The sequence below is a fragment of the Acipenser ruthenus genome, chromosome 36, assembly GCF_902713425.1.
Source record: "Acipenser ruthenus chromosome 36, fAciRut3.2 maternal haplotype, whole genome shotgun sequence".
Taxonomy (NCBI): domain Eukaryota; kingdom Metazoa; phylum Chordata; class Actinopteri; order Acipenseriformes; family Acipenseridae; genus Acipenser; species Acipenser ruthenus.
The window spans coordinates 3,208,054-3,222,629 of NC_081224.1; the positions used below are offsets into that span (position 1 = coordinate 3,208,054).

Sequence of the window (14,576 nt, forward strand, 5' to 3'; positions counted from 1 at the left end):
TCATGGTCCCTTGCAATAAGAATCCAATCACTCCCATCTGTTTGAACCTAGTCTCCATTGTCATGCATTGTGCACTGTGATTTTACTAAGGTTTAGATTTAAATCTTGCAGATCCTTGTGTCATCTGAACCCTCGTTGCACGTCTTGTGCAAGGCCTGCATGACATCCTTCCTTATCCTTGAACAGTTCTTGCTTCAAACTTGCACTTAGGGGTCTGTTTTCACAGCCCAACCGTTAGCACTAGTCTTGAACTGCCCAATGTTAATTTATGCGAGGTAGTCTGAGATTAGTGCTAATCCTTGTCTGTGAAACCGGCCGATAGCCTTGCTTGATCCGAGTGCAATATAGATGTTCTTGTTTTGGTGTGGGTTACTGTATTAGAGTTCCGAAAACGTAATTGGGAACACACACTCTACTGGAAGGGCTACAGTGCCGTGTACAGAGTTACAGAACAGAGGAAGTGGGAAGACAAACACTCCTCTGATCTGCACAAACACGCTGGCAGATGATAGCAGTGCCGGCTGGTCCGCAGTCAAATCAGGTAAGAGCCGGATCAGTCCCAACATGTCAGAGCCAGAGCTCACACAGTGCCAAGGGAAACAAAAATGTGTTGTAAGGCTGAAGCTCAGTTTCACAATCAAACATAAACAGAACATCTGTTTACTGCACTCCTGCATGCCGTTATTTATTTCAGACCTCGCTGATCCTTCGGATGAGATGTAAAACTGAGGTCCTATTGTAAGTGATGCATAGTTCACTCCCTAGTCTCTGTAACTCACTTTGGATAACGTCTGCTAAAAATAATTGAAAATGAATGGACTACTGCACCTACCCTCCCCCAGAACTGTGCATGGGAGAAAGAAACTTCAGACATAAAAAAAAAAAAAAAAAAAAACTGAAAGGAAATATAAAACTGAGAAGCAGCAGTCTGGCCAGAAATGCCAGAGGGCTTGAGTGAAACCACACAGCGCCTCGCAGGACACTGTCTCTGAGGAGTGAAACCACAGTGTTTCACAGGACACTGTCTCTGAGGAGTGAAACCACACAGCGCCTCGCAGGACACTGTCTCTGAGGAGTGAAACCACGGTGTTTCACAGGACACTGTCTCTGAGGAGTGAAACCACAGTGTTTCACAGGGGCACTTCCTCTGAGGAGTGAAACCAGTGTTTCACAGGGTATTTCCTCTGAGCCTCCCTTCCTGCGATCCACTGCTGCTGCATTAACAGGAACTGAGAACTCTAGACAGCCTCAGTTTGGCCTGCAGCAAGGCTGTACACATCCCGAGATTGATCCTGATCAGAAGACAGGCTCTGGGTCAGCAGGATCAGGCCAGGTCAGTACTATTTCTAGGATTGTGATCTGCTGGGATTGTGATCAGCTCAATAACTCATTGGTCACGGTCTGGTCAGTATTTCTTTTTCTAGGATTGTGATCTGCTTAATTGAAGCCCATTTTGAATACATTAACACAATTTAAATGCCATTAAAACCATTTCAACTGTTTTAGTGAGGGTTGGTTATTAGTTTATTCCCATGTATTCTCAAAGCATTTTTAACCACTTAGACAATGTTAATGGATTAAATGAAAAAAATAACAATTCCTTAAAGCTCTATTTTTTGTTGGCTCTGTGTTGTTTTCATGTGCAGTGATGTTATCAGGGTTAAAGGGTCAATACCCCATACATATGCGATTCAGGAGCACAGTGTCCTAGAGCAATGGCAACAGTTTTAGAATTTTAGGATTGAGACATAATAAAAATAAACTATATGAACATCATTTCGATCTTTTATTTAACATTTTTAAAATGATATCCCAGAAGTCTACCAGAAGCCATCATAGTAGTACAGTAGATTTTTTGTTAAGTATTCAGAAAACTACAACGTGTAATTCAATATGTTACCGTAACTTTATTCAGCAGGTTTCATTGGACTTTATGAAGCAGAATGAGTTAATTCTACAGGGTGATGCTAAACCTTTGGCCTCAGCTGTAGATCAGGCAGTGCCTGGACGAGTTGATTCCCTGATAAATAAGAGACAGATTCCTTCTTGCAAAAGAACAGGATTTATCTGCCATCAGCCGAAAAAAAAGAAAAGCAATTTCAGGATACAGAACTGCAAGAAAAGCAATTTCAGGATACAGAACTGCAAAGCACCGGGGAGCAGTAATCCTTTGCTGATTTGCTAAAAGATACAACATGCAGCAAACAAAACAATGATAATCAAAAACACAGAGAATAAACTAAATAAAATCCAAGGCGTAATTTAACTTAGTTTAAAATGTTACAACTTGTTCTCCTTCTTAAATAATAATAATACATTTTTCTTTGTTTCATATAATAACATTTAAAAACTCTACGATCTTCAAGTCTCCCATTTGAAAATTCAATAAAACAGATCAAATTAGACAGTCCTCCACGCATTCTTTTAAAAAAAATCTCTCTCTCTCAGCCTGTATTTCAAAATCACTGGAAGATTTTGTCATACTTAAACCTTGTCTGACAGTATTTATCAATCACATTTACAGCCACTTATTAGATCTTTTGATCTGTGTTCCAGGTTATGGATGAACAAAAGAATCTGTGAATTTAAGGCACGCTTGCAGATCCTCAAATCTAAAAACCAGATTTAAAAAAAAACAAACAGAAAAAACTGACTCCACTAACGGCCGTCTCTTTCCCACACAGTGCCCCCTTGTGGTGGGTGCTGCCATCATCTGTTCTCCCGGAGGAACATCATCATCAGTTTGTTGACAGTATCGGGCTGGTCCTGCTGGACCCAGTGACTCGAACCCGGGACCATTCTCAGGCTGAAGCTGCTCCTCACATAGGAGCCTGACCAGTGGGCGAGATCCTGCCCCAGCAGTGCGTCCCTGTCTCCCCAGATCAACAGACTGGGAACGTTCACATCCTGGCACCTCACGGGGGCACTGCTGGCACAGCAGAAGAAAAACAAACAAACAAATAATTAATTCAATAAAAAACAGGTAATGAGAGGGGTGATTTTCAAAGCTGTGAAAGCTGAAAACAAACGGTGATGTTTAAAACTGAACAGGGGCTTCCCAAAAGCAACTTTACCCTAACCAGCCTCAGCAAACCGTCCCAAGTGCAACATCCGAACTCCAGTCACTCTTGAACGACTACTTGAGTGATCTGGCGTGATCTTGACATGTTCGTGGAGGTTGTAATGCATCGTGGGATTGTAAAGACAGAACTTAGCGCGGTCTGCTATTTGGAGGATAGTTGCTTTGAATCGTCAGCAACCCTGCAGATGCCCTCGGAGTCGGCTCGCTGCAATAAACGCTCACTTAACTGAAATCCTGCCATTTCTTGCAAACCTCATTGCCTCGCGGAGGACCAGTGTTTGAAGCTTTTACTTTCATTGCAATTTCTTCCCACTTCTTTTTTGTTTGATTCGTTACGTTATTTTTCAGTTTACAGAATAATATATCCTTGGTTATTTCTACTTCATTGATTAATATTTCTACCTCATTTTGGGTCAATATATTTAGTTTTTTCACTTCTTAAGCTTGCATTTTCAACAAGCGGTGCATTTATCGTTTGATTTACAATAAAAATATTATTTATATCTTTGTTGGGAAATGTGTTTCCCAACAAAGCCCTGAAGAAGCTCTTCAAAGCCTAATGCTGCACGTGAACATCATGCACAATCTGCACTTTGACGTGGGGGTTTGGGAAATGCACGTCAAGAGAGACTGGAAGCGGCTGCACGGTCATCAAGACAATGATCGTGAGCTCCAAGTACTTCTGTTATCGCAAACAAGCCCCTGGTTAACCAGGTTAATGTAGGAGGTCCTGCACACAACTTAGTTGTTTGGTGGTTGTTCTATAACCTTAGCACAGACATAATCTGTAATATTGCAGTGCTGAAGTAGTGGGAGGGGAACGGACGTCATTACTAACTAGTACTGTCACTGTGTCTCAGTCTGCTTTTGTACCTTTTCATAAACCTGTATTTCAATGGCCTTTTATCTCACATTTCGGAATAAGCAGTTTGTTGAATATCAAGAGACGGAAATGACTGTTTGAGAAACATACAAAACGTGTGCCCCGTGCTCGAAAAACTTGGATAAGCACTGCACTGGCAGTTTGTTTTTCGATTCACAAAACAATGTGCAGAGTGGTACCTGCTTTGTGAATACTGCCTCCTCTATTTTAATTCAAGCGCTTTCTCAGCTGTGATGCACAGCTCGTAACTAGAAGGGGAATGTTTTGTTTTCCACAGCAGCAGCAGCAGCAAGGCGTTTTTAATCTTCCGAGTCCTGACTGTGCTCGTTCCAAGCAGCTGATTGAACTCAAAACGCTGTCATGTCGGGTCTTAAAGGATCCCAATGATTCAGCATCAACAGCTTGGCTTGGTAACCCTTGGTGACTCATTCCAAACCCTCACCACTCTCTGTGTAAAGAAGAGTCTTCTTCCCTCTGTCCTGTCTTATCTCCACTTAATTTCCAGCTGTGTGTCCTCTGGTCCTGGTTTCCACGCTGTGTTTATAGTACAGGCTTGGGTTAACTCTGTCATCCCCTTCTATAGGTGTTATAAAGGTGATGCAGCTCTGGCTGCTGTATTTACCTGAAGAGGTTCCGGTAGTGGTGCAGTGGTCCGGTAAGCCCCCCGGGCTGGGACAGGCTGTATAGGTAAGCCTCCATCTCCTGCTCGGTGAGGCGCTGAGCCCGATTCTGAATCCCGACCCGCTGGCCCGTCAGCAACCTCCGCACAACCTGGAACAGAACCAGAGGGGACAGGGTGCAAGGCAGGCAACAGGTGCGGCACTCAATCAGAATGCCAAACAGAAAAAACCACAGCCTTAGAAAACTCCCCATAGTAAACACAGCAAAGTGTAATAAATGGAAGTGGGCTGTAGGCTTGTTTGAACAATGATTAAACAAAAGAAATGAAACAAAAGCTATACAAAATGTGAAATGCAAAACTGAAACTGCAAGCCCTTTTCTAAGTGTTACGTTTCAAATGTGTAATTCTGTAATTAACTAATTGTTGTGTAATACAATGGTATTTACTTTTCTGTTGAATTGCTCTGACTGTGGTTTTGTTGATGAATCAACAGTTTTCTGTGGATTCATAGCACATACTGTGGATTTGTTGGTCAACAATATATCTGCCCCACACTCCCCTTCTTTTCAAAGCCACTTTTAGTAGAAGATTCCTAGAATTCATCAATCAAAGGATCAAAGGATGACATCACAGAAATTTTAAAGCAGAGAGCTATGGTAAAGCATAGGGAAGCACTGTAAAACACAGAGGTATGGTAAAGCACAGGGAAGCACTGTAAAGCACAGAGAGGTATGGTAAAGCATAGGGAAGATTGTAAAGCACAGAGAGGTCTGGTAAAGCATAGAGAAGCATTGTAAAACACAGAGAGGTATGGTAAAGCATAGGGAAGCATCGTAAAACACAGAGAGGTATGGTAAAGCATAGGTAATCATTGCAAGGCACGGAGAGGTATGGTAAAGCTTAGGGAAGATTGTAAAGCACAGAGAGGTCTGGTAAAGCATAGAGAAGCATTGTAAAACACAGAGATGTATGGTAAAGCATAGAGAAGCATTGTAAAACACAGAGAGGTATGGTAAAGCATAGGTAATCATTGCAAGGCACAGAGAGGCATGGTAAAGCCCAGTGAAAGCGTGGTATAGGCAGGTATAGGCAAGCACTGTAAAGAATAGTGATGTATGGTGAAGCACATTAAAAAACATGGTAAAGCATGATAATGGTATCCTAAATCATTTCGAAGCCAGACAGTATAATAAGCTGATGGTGGAGTTGTGTTCATGTGTGGTCCTTCCGATACAAACAAAAGGCCATTCCTTTGGAAACACAGCCCTCTAGTGGTGCTACAGAGACTTGCATCATGCACTGTTTGTCATCACCAGCCTCCAGCGGCCCTGGCTTCAGTCTCAGCCCCTCTGTGTGGCAGGGCTCCTCTCCTCACCTCGTAGTCCCCCAGCCTGAGTGTCAGCTCCGGCAGGAAGGGGGTCTGGAAGAAGAACAGGTGGCTGCACTTCATCAGGTGAGTGGGGTGCCGGAAAACATAATCTGCAATACGAACGAAAAATTAATTAATTTTACTAAACCTGTTATCGACCTGCTAAAATCAGATGATAACAAACCCACATTGGTGCCCTTGTTTAGGTTAGGGTTAAGGTGGGGGGGGTCAGAATAATACTGTAATTTAAGGTTACTGACTCTCACCCCTTATTAATTACCACGGTGTTTTTGCACTGTATTTTTGCAGTTTTCCCATGATTATACTGTACATGCATTTACCATAGTTTACCATGTTTGACCATGCTTTCACTGTGCTTTATTATCACGTTGCTCTGCTTTTACTGTGCAGAACTTTTATAAGAGGAACTGCAGTCCGGCCCATGCAAATAAAGAATGAGTTATTATTACTCATAAGGTAAAAATAAAAAAAAATAAAAAAATCAAATTATTTTATAATCTGTTTTCTTTTAACTGAGACTGATCAGCAGTATTTACAGTTTAAACCACAACCCTTGCATCTCTCGCTCTCTCTTTATATACAAAATCAATCTATTACAAGAAAACTACAAAATAATTCCATTGAGGCATTATGTGACACTTTATAAATCACTCTTGTGGTTCATGACACCAAAGAAGAACCCCTCGCTGGAATGACTGCCTTATCACTCCCTGCTGTCAATCTACAGTACTGTACAAAACCCAGTGGTTATCAAGCCCCGTCCTACAGCAGGGATGGCAGTGTGGAGTAGTGGTTAGGGCTATGGACTCTTGACCGGAGGGTTGTGGGTTCAATCCCTAGTGGGGGACACTGCTGCTGTACCCTTGAGCAAGGTACTTTACCTAGATTGCTCCAGTAAAAACCCAACTGTATAAATGGGTAACTGTATGTAAAAATAATGTGATATCTTGTAACAATTGTAAGTCGCCCTGGATAAGGGCATCTGCTAAGAAATTAATAATAATTAATAATGGCAAAAAGACTCCTACTGCATAGCAGTTTCACCAAGTCCAGGTTTTACTACAAGCTTGATTAGCTTATTGTCTTATTAAAATCATGTGTGGATCAAACTGCTATGCAATGGGAGTCTTCTTGCCATCCCTCTAAGCAGTGGTCTCCAACCCTGGTCCTGGAGAGCCCCAATCCAGCAGGTTTTATAGGTGTCTTTACATCATCAATGGCTAAAGATCCGGAACACCTGTTAATCTTGACTAATTATGCCAATAACTGGTTCAATTAAGTAACTGAGAGATAAGATGAAACTAAGACCAGAAGCCCCAGTAGCTCTCCAGGACCAGGGTTGGAGAGCCCTGCTCTAAAGTACACTTTACCCATTTTGTTCCACTAAATATCCAAGTAGGATGAACACTCTGCAGGGCTCTGTCCCTCTGCTCTGACTCAGTGAACACGCTGCAGGGCTCTGTCTCTCTGCTCTGACTCAGTGAACACGCTGCAGGGCTCTGTCCCTCTGCTCTGACTCCGTGAACACGCTGCAGGGCTCTGTCCCTCTGCTCTGACTCAGTGAACAGAGCGCTCTGGCCCTCTGAAGTTACCCTGCCAGAAGGAGGGGTGGGGTGTGCTCATCACGATGAGTCTGTGCACCATCTCGGGCTGGTTGATGGCAAAGTGCCAGGCCAGGGTGCCCCCCCAGTCGTGACCCACCAGAACGCAGCTCCTGTACCCTGAAATTACATTAAGCACGAACGTGAACACAAACAGAAACGTTTTTAAAGCATTCAAAGGATAGTTCATGAGCCATCTGTGTGACACTGAAGTCCGTAACATGCAGGGATGGGAATAAGACTTATTGCATTGCAGTTTGATCAATTCCTAGCCAGAGTACAGCAAACTGCTAAAGGGCTATGCAAATTCACTGTGGCAAACTTTTAACAGGTTCTCCAGTCATGATGTGACACTGCATCATATACATACATAGTATACGATTATACAGTATTATGCATGTACCATAGTTGACCATGGTTTGCTAATATGCTTTGCCATACCTCTCCAAGCTTTGCAGTGCTCTCCTATGCTAAGGCAGCACCTACCCAGAGCTTCTATGATGTCCTTCACGTCTCCGAGCAGCTTGTCCAGCTTGTAGTCCTCCCGTCCAGAGGGGGCATCAGAGTCCCCGTAGCCTCGCAGGTCCAGGGCCACAGTCTGGAAGTCACTCTTGAACTTGCGCAGCTGGTAGCGCCAGGAGTACCTGGGCAACATGAGGGTGCAGTGAACACAGACTGAGTGGGCGTGACGTAGTGCAAAAAATAACAAGGCATCAGCATAGCATAGAAATGGTATGAGAAACCATAGGATGCGATGAGGGGGCCCAGGGAGCGGGTGTAGAGAGAGAACAGGAGAGGACCCAAGACTGACCCATGGGGACTCCTGTTGAGAGAGGGCAAGGTGTGGAGGTTGCTCCACGCCAGGTTACCTAGTAAGTGCGGTTGGAGAGGTAGGAGGAGAACCAGGCCAGAGCAGTGCCAGAGATTCCCAGGTCAGCGAGAGAGGATAGTAGAATAGAGTGATCAACAGTGTCAAAGGCAGCAGAGAGATTGAGGAGAATTAGGACAGAGGAGAGAGAGGCAGCTCGGGCAGAGTTTAGTGAGTTGATGACAGACAGAAGGGCAGTTTCAGTGGAGTGAGCAGAGCGGAAGCCAGATTGGAGAGGGTCGAGCAGAGAGTGGTTGGACAGGAAAGCAGAGAGCTGGCGGTGTACAGCCCGCTCGAGGGTTTTGGAGAGGAAGGGTAGGAGGGAGACAGGATGGTAGCTCTGGAGGGAGGTGGGGTCGAGGGTAGGTTTTTTGAGGAGGGGAGTGATAGAGGCTTGTTTGAAGGCAGAGGGAAAGAGACCAGAAAGGAGAGAGGTGTTGAGAAGGGAGGAGATGAAGGGAAGTAGAGCAGGAATTTTAACCAAGTTCACTTTAGAAAATACTGCGGTTATCCAAAGTGGAAGCAAATTGAAATTGTGGTAAAGTATTTGCATTTTACACCTGGCCAGAGCACTGCAGCAAACCTTTAGCAGGTTCTCCAGTCATGATGTGACACTGCATTTAAAATAGCTCCAGGGATGGAAATAAGACTCCTATTGCACAACAGTTTGATCCACACCTGAGCTTGTTACCGATACACTGTGGCTAATCAAGCTCATAGTAAAACCTGGAATGGGGGAAAACTGCTATGCAATGGGAGTCTTATTTCCATTCATGCACTCCATTAAGTCAGGTATCAAAATATGTCAAATACTTTCTTTGGAGCGCCTGTACGTTCCTTAACATTTTACTGGCATCACAAAATAGCATCAATAACTGAGACCAGGTCCTCAGGCACAATAAACAAATCACAGACATCAGTGAATAGACACACAGACAAGCTGTGGCACCAGCAAGGGTCGAGTCAAGTTTAAATAAATAAATAAATACATCATTATATGAAACAAAAATACATGTGGGTAGCTCATGCATAAATATTTTAATCAAAATCAACATCCCTAAAATAAAAGGAGGGCCTTTTCTTGTAAAGCTCCTAAATTGTCAACTGCTCTGCCTGCAGTCAGGGAAGCTGGGAGCCTTACTGTTTTAACCAGCTCTCAGGGAATCCATGCAGAAGCAGCATGAGGGGTGTGCTTGTGTCTCCAGTCGTCACTTAAAAACACGCAGTATTTTTATAAAATAGTTTTTCTATTTTACAACAGAAACTGAATTTTATTTTTGTCCTTTTTTTTACAATTAAAACCACATGTATCTCTTTGTAAAGTATGTTCTTGTTATGTTTCATTGTTCATTTTGTTTGTGTGTGTGAAGGCGCTATAGAAATGTGAATTACTGTTGCATTCCACACTTCTGTTTCATAGCTAATTAAATTAATAATTGCAAAAATTGTTAACACTGGGTGGAGGTTCAGTGTCCTTTCAGGAAGTTACTATATATATATATTTTTTGCTATAAGAAATAATGTGAGTAATATATGCATACCAACCTTTCCACGTGCCTCAAAATTCAAGTCTTTTGTCTTAATGGCTAAGAAACTGTGTTTAGTTATTGACTGTCAGTTTAAAGAATTCAAATATTGAGCAACAGTCCTGTTTTTTTTTTTTTTTTTTTTTTTTTTAACTAGAAATGTGTCTGCAATGAAATTATATTCCAAATACACTGCCGAAAGTGTAGCCAGATATTAATAGCATTTTTTAAGGGGGGTGGAGGGCTGTTCTAAAGGAAAGATTAGCGAAGTTGTGCTAGAAAAGAAAGGGCAGATTTCTCAGATTGTTTATTTAGTTTTAATTCCTCACCCCTGCCTCTTTTATTGTGCACTATATTTATGAATGGACTTTTTAAACTCTACAGGCAAGGCTTGGAGCAGTGTGGAGTAGTGGTTAGGGCTCTGGACTCTTGACCGGAGGGTCGTGGGTTCAATCCCATTTGGGGAACACTGCTGCTGTACCCTTGAGCAAGGTACTTTACCTAGATTGCTCCAGTAAAAACCCAACTGTTTAAATGGGTAATTGTATGTAAAAAAATATATACATATGTAAAAAAAAAAAAAAAAGTGATATCTATATAATGCGAAATAATGTGATATCTTGTGACAATTGTAAGTCGCCCTGGATAAGGGTGTCTGCTAAGAAATACTTAATAATAATAATAATAATAATAATAATAATAATAAAGGATACTTTTAAAATCCAGCTGGTATTAACGAGAACAGCAAGCCCTTCAAGCAGTAACATGGGAGAATGCTTGTGTTTTGAGTGCAGAAACAGCTCCTGGAATGAGAGTGTGCTTATTTGGTTTACCAGATCTCAGGGAATCCATGCAGAAGCAGCATGAGGGGTTTGCTTGTGTCTCCAGTCGTCACGTAGTGCAAGCGCAGCCCAGAGCTCTGCAGAGACGGACAGGAGGAAACAGCAGCGATCAAGCAACTCATTCAAAGTCTTTATCATTCACGCAGCACGTGCAGTCTCTGCACCACTGATGCTGCAGCGCATCATTCAAAGATAATGTAACAGAGAGCTTCTCATAATGGCTAATCAAGCTCAAAGTAAAACCTGGAATGGGTGAAACTGCTATGCAGTAGGAGCCTTTTTGCCATCCCTGCTGTAGGATGGGGACTGACAACCACTGGGTTTATAAGGCATTAATTATAAGGCATTAATTCCATCGAGGGGTTCTTCTTTCCATCCCTGAATATGACTTTCTTGGACTATCCCATTTAACCCTTTGCTGCCCAGTGTCGTATATTTGACTCTGAGAAAATATGTGTTAAATAGGTATGGGAACATACACAGGGCAGTAAAGGGTTAATCCTTAAGCTTTAAACGACTCAGAAACACTAATAAAAGAAACAAACTGAGTGACAAACATTTCGACTAAAAGTCTTGTAAAAGAGGGAAATACAATAGAACTAAAACGACCAGACAGTGGAGGTTAGCATGAGATCTTCAGTGACAAATATTTATGCTTCTTGTATATTTAGACTTTTTTATTTTAATAAAGGCTGCCCTGCTTTCATCATACCGTAAACTTAAAGCATTAAAATAATATACAAATGCCATTGCCCTTATAAAAGTTTACTATAGTATTTCTGCAGTTTTCCCATGGTTACGATGTGCATTTACAGTACCACAGTTTACCCTGGTTTTCCATGTTTATTAATATGCTTTACCATGACTCTCTATTCTTTACAGTGCTTACCTATGATGTATCACACTTTGCTGTGCTTTTAATATGTGACACTTTTATAAGGTTTAGTTTACCTTTATGTGTTTTTTAATTTGCTTTACCATACCTTTCGTGCTTTACAATGCTCGCCTATGCTTTCACTGTGCTTTATTACACTTTGCTGTGCTTTTACTATGTGACACTTTTATAAGGGTGTTGAGGCGGACTTTGGGTGCATATAGTCCCCCTGCCCCCTCGCTTGCTCACCTTCGCCCTGACGTAGCAGTGCTCTCCCAGAGAGGGCTCTTGCAGGCAGGCTGGCCGCTCCTGCCTCACTCTCCAGTAGAGGGTCCTGCGGGGGTTCCAGACGGCTCTCCAGGCTAGCACCGCGAGAACCAGGCCAGCAGTCAGAGCGGAGGTACCGTAGACCAGTGTCCAGTACGAGAGCGAAGCCAGGCGCAAGACCACACGCAGCGGGAACAGCAGCACCGCGCTCCAGAGACTCCTCATCTCTGCGGACTGTGGGGTGGGGTGTGGGACTCAGGGGGTGAAGGAGGGTGCCCCTACCTGAGGGGGTCGTCTATGTAAGTCGCCTTGGATAAAGGCATCTGCTAAATAAAGAAATAATAATGTATGCACACCAACCTTTCCCATGCCCACGTGCCTCAAAATTCAAAAGTGTTTTTTGTCTCAATGGTGAACGCAAGAAACCGGGTTTACTTACTGACTGTAGGTTTAAGATTTCAAATATTGAACACTTTAACTCTCAACAGTCTGGTTTTTTTAACCTAGAAATGTGTCTGCCATAAATTTATATTCCAAATACACTGCCGAAAGTGTAGCCAGATATTAATAGCATTTTCTTTTTTTAAAGGAAGGCAATTTGATGGTTAACTTAATCGGGCCGTTCTAAAGAAAGTCTGCAAAGTGTCGCTAGAAAAGGGTGGGCGGATTTCTGCGCCTGTTATCTTAGTTTTAATTCCTCACCCTTGCCTCTGTTAGTGTGCACTATATTTGTGAAATGTAACATCAGCAGACTGTTTAAATTCTACACGCAAGAATCACCCCAAACTAAACTTAAGCCATGCTTTTAAAACACAACAAGAACAGCAAGCAGTAATACAGGGAGAATGTTTGTGTTTATTGACTGCCCTGTTCTTCCAGGGTTTTCTACCGGTGAAATGGGTTATCTGGAGGTCAGAACTTGTTGCTCAGTGTTTAAGAATGCACAAAGCTGAGCTGCTTTTATCAGGCTGTAAAATTGAAGGTTTGACGTCATAAAACAAACGGATACCAGAATGCAAGCATCAGCAATAACAAATCTGTACAGTTACAAAAATAAGTGTCAGCTCTGCTAGTATTTGCTAATAAACTATATCTTTTAAATATGAAAATACAACTGTTTAATTCACATTATTTACAGAATAACACACCTGTGAGATTTTACTTAAATTGTATGCGTACATCTATAAAACATAGACTATGTTTTGGCGCCACAACGTTACAGGTCGATAGTTTACTACAGGAGTTTTATTTCATCCAAGCATTAATATATCACTTGATTTAGTCACGACAAAGCGACACAGTTCGGTATTGAAAAATAGGTACAGTAAGCGCACGTTAGCGAATAAAACTCTTTACAGAAATAACTACTGTACCTCAAACGAAACCGGCTGATACAAAACTAATCTCAACGCGCACCTGTTTTACGCGGTTAATTGCTGCGGTACGTACATGGCCAAAGCTGTATAAATAAATGGTTCGTCATTAAATCAGAGAGGTTGTATGCATGTTTATGTATCGATAAGTTGAATATTTTTAATATAAAACTGTTTCAGTCTATTTACAGCGCCGTTTGTTTGTTTTTAATGTCGTTTACAGTTACACATCCTAAAATATACACTCGATAAAGATCCCAAGGCATACGTTACATATAAACACACTGTTTTAAGGAACCCGTCATTTTACGAGGCGCCTCTGACGATACTCCGGTTCACATTAGACTACCTTGCGTGCCACCTCTACCGCTCCACAAAACCTGTTCTAATTGGGTTAAGCACCCGTCAATCGTGCCTCGGCCCGCCATACTGAGATACGATTGGTCAATCGCAGAATTAAAAGGCCCATGGGTGAAACTCGCACGCTGATTAGCCAGAGCGCCTGTCGTTTAAATTAATGTCAACTGTAATAGGTCCAGCTAAAAATTCAATGACTCACCAGGCCCCTCCTACCCACGAGACTCTAAGGTAGGCTTCAGCGTGGTGAACTGAAGTTCAAATTTGTAATTGTAAGGGTGGTATGTGGCAGGATAATATTGAAGTGAATTATATAAATATATTTATGATAATTCAGAAATTCAAACAGTATAAGCCTCACAAGCAATAACATCAAAACACGAAAACTATTTTACTACTTGATTATATTTCTTATATATTTTTAGATTAGCTGGAACCCTCTCAAATACCAAAATACAAGGAAGTGTGTCCAATTAATGCAAGTTACTTTTAAACTCGCCTGCCCTAACATTTTAAGGCCAGTTTATTTGAAGGCAAATTGGCTGAAGACAATATCCTGGAATTGGGAAGCATCACAAATACTAATAAAAAATGAATAATGAAGTGGTATCAGGTAATACCTGCAGGCAGAGTGAATCTGCACTGTGGGGGTGTCAGGATGGGGGGTCCCTAATACCTGCTGAACAGGGAGAGTGAATCTGCAGTGTGGGGGTGTCAGGATGTGTGGTCCTAATACCTGCTGAACAGGGAGAGTGAATCTGCAGTGTGGGGGTGTCAGGATGGGGGGTCCCTAATACCTGCTGAACAGGGAGAGTGAATCTGCAGTGTGGGGGTGTCAGGATGTGTGGTCCTAATACCTGCTGAACAGGGAGAGTGAATCTGCAGTGTGGG

At 42.3% G+C, this 14,576-nt stretch overlaps 1 protein-coding gene across 7 annotated transcripts; it reads right to left on the reverse strand.

Moving 5' to 3' along the window:
- Positions 1-1,887: 1,887 nt before the first annotated feature.
- On the reverse strand, positions 1,888-13,694 carry LOC117962647 (epoxide hydrolase 4-like). Of its 7 annotated transcripts, none has more exons than XM_034915926.2 (8): positions 13,614-13,694; positions 11,938-12,281; positions 10,806-10,891; positions 8,065-8,222; positions 7,570-7,698; positions 5,963-6,066; positions 4,588-4,736; positions 1,888-2,929 (listed from the first exon to the last, which is right to left on the reverse strand). In XM_034915926.2, the coding sequence occupies exons 2-8, from the start codon at positions 12,178-12,180 to the stop codon at positions 2,710-2,712; spliced, it is 1,089 nt and encodes a 362-aa protein (XP_034771817.2). In that variant the 5' UTR covers positions 12,181-12,281; positions 13,614-13,694; the 3' UTR covers positions 1,888-2,709. The 7 variants fall into 7 exon arrangements, with proteins under 7 accessions (XP_034771817.2, XP_034771818.2, XP_034766513.2 ...); XM_034915927.2 differs by having other exon boundaries at positions 11,938-12,278; positions 13,614-13,682; XM_034910622.2 differs by having other exon boundaries at positions 13,602-13,668.
- Between the last annotated feature and the right edge of the window lie 882 nt (positions 13,695-14,576).